A 5,562-nucleotide genomic window follows, 5' to 3' on the forward strand; every position below is an offset into this window, starting at 1 on the left:
TGCTTCTGTTTTAGGGGTTAACGAGTGAAGTTCAAGGTTAAAGAGAAGGTTCCATGTTCAAATAAATGCTCAGCTCAAAACATTAGAATGGATTTAAACCAATATAAGAAACATATGGAGTCAAAGGAGCTCTTGACTCAAAGCATTAGACAGATACAGTGTTGTTTAATCAAATGACACTTTATTTCAATAAACCTTCACAAATGATATATTATAAAAACCCCAAACATGAATAACAGAAGACAAATAAATCTGCAAGTTGGATATTTACATACATACTGTGTGTCTTAAAAAAGGCTTCTTATATCTCTCAATGGGATATATCTTAAACACATTTTGTCACTGTACATAGTGTAGTTTCATACAGGTACATACAGTACTTTAATGGACGCAGTACTTATAGTCAGCTCTGTATCATTTATGATACAGATTTATGATGCCAAAGAACTATTTTCATTTGTTGGAGAAATATGGTTAAATTGTCTTACTTACAGTACAGTATGTCTACCTGTTATGATTGATCACTGAAAAATTATCTTTAAATATGGAATGTTTATCATTGTTGGTCCTTTTTGAAGAAAGAAAACAGAAAAACAGCAACATAGGAAACTGGACCTTGGGTTTATTGGGGTTGTATAAGGGGTGTGATGGGGGGTTCACTCTATTGGGTTGGGGGCAGGGTATGGGTTGTAGGTTGAGAGCATGGGGCCGGGGGTGTGTTCTGTTTCCTCAATAGACTATGTCCAGCAGTCCTTACTTATTGTCGCTGTCGAGGCAGAAACCTTGTATGTCCAATATTACTTGTTTTTCCAAAAAATAGCCGATCCACAAGCTCAAGTTGTAGATCTGCTATTTTTACGATAACATAATATATTTAAAAAAGGGCATTGATTCATGAACAAAAAAAACATACATAGATGAAATATGGAGTACAAGGTTTCCGCCAGACAGCGACGTTATATTAACACAACAATAAATTCCTCGCTGATGTCAGCATTTAGTACGACTAAAAGCCGCTCTACATGCTCTCTGGGGAAATTAAGTTGGATTCCGTTTAAACAACTTCTCATTTACGTTCAGCCCCACCCTGTCTAATACACTAAACAGTCACTTATATACACAAACACATGTCAACAGTGAGCCGGAATAAAACAAGGCCAGTGTAAACAAGCTGCAGTATCACGCAACGTCCCAAATATTGCACAAGCATTCATAAATATATACACATACACTCCTCTGTGTGTGTGTGTGTGTGTGTGTGTGTGTGTGTGTGTGTGTGTGTGTGTGTGTGTGTGTGTGTGTGTGTGTGTGTGTGTGTGTGTGTGTGTGTGTGTGTGAGAGAGAGAGATTTATCTTGCAAATGTATTTCAAACTTAGCCAAACTTTACATTATGGAGAGATTGTCTTCAACAGTGGAGCCATGTAGGCAGAAGCCACAAACACACACGTGGCCTCGCACATGTGCAGTGGATTCCCAAATCCCATGGATAATGTCTCATACAGGGGGAAAATGCACAGCAACGAAGGCTCTGTGTCCTGTTCACAACGGAGCTCCTTCAATGTAGGATTCTTATGGAAACAAACTAAATCTCCCACTCCAGTCTGGGTAAACAGTGGACAGTGTGTGTGTGTGTGTGTGTGTGTGTGTGTGTGTGTGTGTGTGTGTGTGTGTGTGTGTGTGTGTGTGTGTGTGTGTGTGTGTGTGTGTGTGTGTGTGTGTGTGTGTGTGTGTGTGTGTGTGTGTGTGTGTGTGTGTGTGTGTGTGTGTGTTACAGTTTCAGTCTCTTCAGTTTGAAACGTGTCGTTGTGGTTGTGTGTCTGTAGTGCTGCAGTCCTCACGTCTTCAGTCCTGTTGCTCTGGTTCTCAACTTGTGGTCCGGGGACCCCTAGGGGTCCTCAAGGGGCCTCCAGGGAGTCCACCGGCTATATGACTAACAGTTCATCTTCACCAGCGTTACATGTACAAGTAAATACAACTAGAGAACGTACAAGAATGTCTGTTTTGATCAGAGTGTCACTGTTATCTCTAAACCTACAGCACATAGACAGTAAAGGAATTCTGGACCGAATGACAGACCATTATCATGTCTAAACGATAAACATGTTCTTAGATGGGAGTCCCAGAAATAATAATCTTATCGAATGGGGGTCCGTGGGCTAATGCATATCAAACTGGGGGGGTCCTTGAAATGAAAAGGTTGAGAGACACTGCTCTACACTGAAGAAACGCCTAAAAAGAACAGACAACATCGCGACACACAGTTTGCTTGTAGATCAGTTCTTTTTGGCGAGCAACACCCTTGCATGATGGAGCGTACATAAATCTAAAGCAGTGGTTCTCAAGGTGGGGTCAAGGGGGTTCCAAATGGACCCTTACAGGTCTGTAACTCTGAGAGTGTACACTCTTTGAACACTCTCAAGAGTTATGGGGGTCCTTGAAATGAAAACGTTTGAGAACAACTGGTCTAACGTGACGCAACGCTACACATCCCTCACCTGAAGGTCACTCAAGGTTACGGTTATACTATAAGTGCTGATGGCTTTTGAATGGAATATGAACTGAGGCTGGTTCTTTGGTTGTTCTCGTCAGGCGCTTACAGGTGGAAGAACCCTTCAAACGCCTAAAATGTTGTGAATCCTACACCACAAAATATATTTGATATAATATATTTATATAATTGAGAAAACTCAATTCATGTGGGTGCAAAACAATCTGAGTGCCATTTCTTTCAGTGTAGAGTTGAAGGAGCACCTCTGCTGTGGAGTCAACCAGCACATCCCAGGTCTGATTTATAAACCACTTAAACCCTCTATTCTTAGTAAAAAAACAGACCTGACAACTGTACTTGGACCGCTTTTCTCCCCCCGTCTCTCTTCGCCAAAAATAGCCGATCTACAAGCTCACGAGCTTGTAGATCGGCAATTTTTGCCGAACGTTCCCCCCAGATATAGTCAGGCTGGGGTTCAAGTGGTTGAGTCACTCCGGAGGCGCTGTGACCCCTCCCACCACCCTCCTCCTCAGTCAAGCCTCCTCCAATCAGGAGCTGTGTTGTAGAATCCTAGGCATCTGCTGATTGGTCGGACGTCAGCTGCTCCCTGTCTGAGATGTCGTCGTCGGCCGGTGGTCGCGCGCGGTCGAAGAATCCACACTGAAACACACAGAGACACACAGGACATCTGAGTGTGTGTGTGCGTGCATATGTGTATGTAGAAATATGTGTGCATATGGGTAATGGCAAACAAACTGTGTGTGTATAGAGTAATATGTGTGTGTGTGTGTGTGTGTGTGTGTGTGTGTGTGTGTGTGTGTGTGTGTGTGTGTGTGTGTGCGTGCGTGCGTATGTATGTGCGTATGTACGTACGTACTACGTGCGTGCGTGTGTGTACTGTATGCATGCATACCGCATGTATGTATGTGTGTGTATGCATATGCGTGTGTGTCAGTGTGTCGGTACCTTCCACATGACCAGTGTAAGCATGGCCAGTACCAGTAGACCCAGTAGAATGGCCAGTATGATGACCCACAGAGGGACCGCAAACGACACATCAGGAGTCCCCCACAACACCAGCGTCCCCATCTGGACACAAACAGTGACACACACAGAGTTTTATATATCGTCGCTGTCGGGTGGAAACCTTGTATGTTACTCTTCAGAAAATGTAAAAAAGTGTTCTTTTCAATATATATATATTATTTAGTCACAAGCTCTTGTTGATACTTGTCATTGGTTAAATATGTATAAAACTCACAGACTTAAAGGTAGGGTAAGTGATTTACTTTGGTTAAAATAAGTGTTAAATACAGTAGCTCTATATTCTGATAGTACTCATTGCTCTAGTGTTTGTTCAGTAAAAGGAGTCTCCCAGGTCTCTCCAGCTCTTTATTAAACAGAAAAAGCATTTTCAGTACTCTCTTCTGATTGGCTTAAATGTTGACACCTACCTGTAAATGTACTATATTCTGTTTACTAAAGAGCTGGAGAGACCCCTGTGACCGAACAAACGCTCTGTAGCAATGATTACTATCAGAATATGGTACTTAAACCTTTTTAACAAAAAAAATGAAAATACCAAAAAATATCACTTACCCTACCTTTAACCACTTTCACAATTTTCCAAAAATCTACAAGCTCACAGGGCGTCATGATGTGACACATTGCGAGCGTGCAGATTGGCTATTTTCGCTACTTTTGCTCAACACTCTTGTACGATGAAGAAGGGTGAACAAAAAAGATACAAGATTTCTGGCCAACAGCTCTCAGTCTATACCACACGCACGCACGCACACACATACGCACACACGCACACTTACCGAGGTGGCGTGTTGTGGCAGGGAGGGGGGCTGGACGCGGTAGGGCATTTCCGTCACCATGAAGGACACGGTGGAGTTGAGAAGGTAGGGAACGTTACGACAGCTACGGAGAACAACAACAATGTCCATGAAAACACATTCATGAATCACACACCATTCATACATCACTCACAGAGTAAACATAAGCAAGTTGCAGCAATGACGAGCTAACGTAAGCCTAGCAGCGTGAGGTGATGGAGCTGTGATTGGCGTAACAGTCGGTCAGTGTAAGTATCTTGAGCACTGCCTATGATGCGCTGACATGATCAGTGGTATAAAAGTAACTAAGTACATTTACTCAAATACTGTAACTAAAATTTTGAGGTATTTTAACTTTACTGGAGTATTTCCAATTTTCAATACTTTTACTTCTACTCCACTAAATCTCAGAGGGCAAATATTGTACTTTTACTCCACTACAATTATTTGAAAACTTTAGTTACTAATTACTTTGCAGATATACATTATTACATTATAAAACATACATCAACCACTTTAGGCCCTATTTTGTACCCTAGGATTTGAAAATAGACAATCTACAAGCTCCCGCGTTGTGAGTTTTTCAAACATTTTAGTACTTTTACTTTTGGTACTTTAAGTACATTTTGATACCAATACTCTTGTACTTTTGCTCAAGTAAATTTGAATTCCGGACTTTTACTTGTAACAGAGTACTTCTACATTACAGTATTGATACTTTTACTTAAGTAAAACATTGTAGTACTTTTTCTGCCACTGGACATGATCATGTGAACTTTAGCCTGCATCTTATAATGTAAATTGAAAACATTTCTTCCATATTACTGTAGTGGGAACTTTGCTTTCCTTCATCCTCTTACATTGGCTTACAGCAGCGGTTATCAACCTTTTCTGGATCAGGGACCACTTGAAACGGTCGAAAGTGTTCGTGGCCCCGTTACTGTGTGAGTTAATCTGTACTCATGTTCCTGAGTTTGTCTGCACATACGTGTGTGTGTTTGTGTGTTTGTAGGTTTGTGTGTGTGTGTGTGTGTGTGTGTGTGTGTGTGTGTGTGTGTGTGTGTGTGTGTGTGTGTGTGTGTGTGTGTGTGTGTGTGTGTGTGTGTGTGTGCGTGTGCGTGTGCGTGTGTGTGTGAGTGTGAGTGTGAGTGTGTGTGTGTGTGTGTTGTGATAGTTCACCTGTAAGAAAGTATGGACCCAGAGTCTGGAGCGTATCTTGACCACAGCACTTT

The 5,562-nt window shown here is 41.9% G+C and overlaps 1 protein-coding gene across 1 annotated transcript in view; it reads right to left on the reverse strand.

Moving 5' to 3' along the window:
* Positions 1-566: 566 nt before the first annotated feature.
* itga8 (integrin, alpha 8) overlaps positions 567-5,562 on the reverse strand; it is a gene marked incomplete at its 5' end in the record, with an annotated part of 91,389 nt that continues 86,393 nt past the window's right edge. Inside the window, 3 exons of the mRNA XM_080425814.1 lie at positions 567-3,149; positions 3,456-3,578; positions 4,313-4,415. Of these exons, the coding sequence (XP_080281940.1) occupies positions 3,060-3,149; positions 3,456-3,578; positions 4,313-4,415 (316 nt within the window). The 3' untranslated portion in view covers positions 567-3,059. The remainder of the gene's footprint in view (positions 3,150-3,455; positions 3,579-4,312; positions 4,416-5,562) is intronic.

Source organism: Gymnoscopelus braueri, assembly GCF_963280865.1.
Source record: "Gymnoscopelus braueri genome assembly, chromosome: 4".
Taxonomy (NCBI): Eukaryota; Metazoa; Chordata; class Actinopteri; order Myctophiformes; family Myctophidae; genus Gymnoscopelus; species Gymnoscopelus braueri.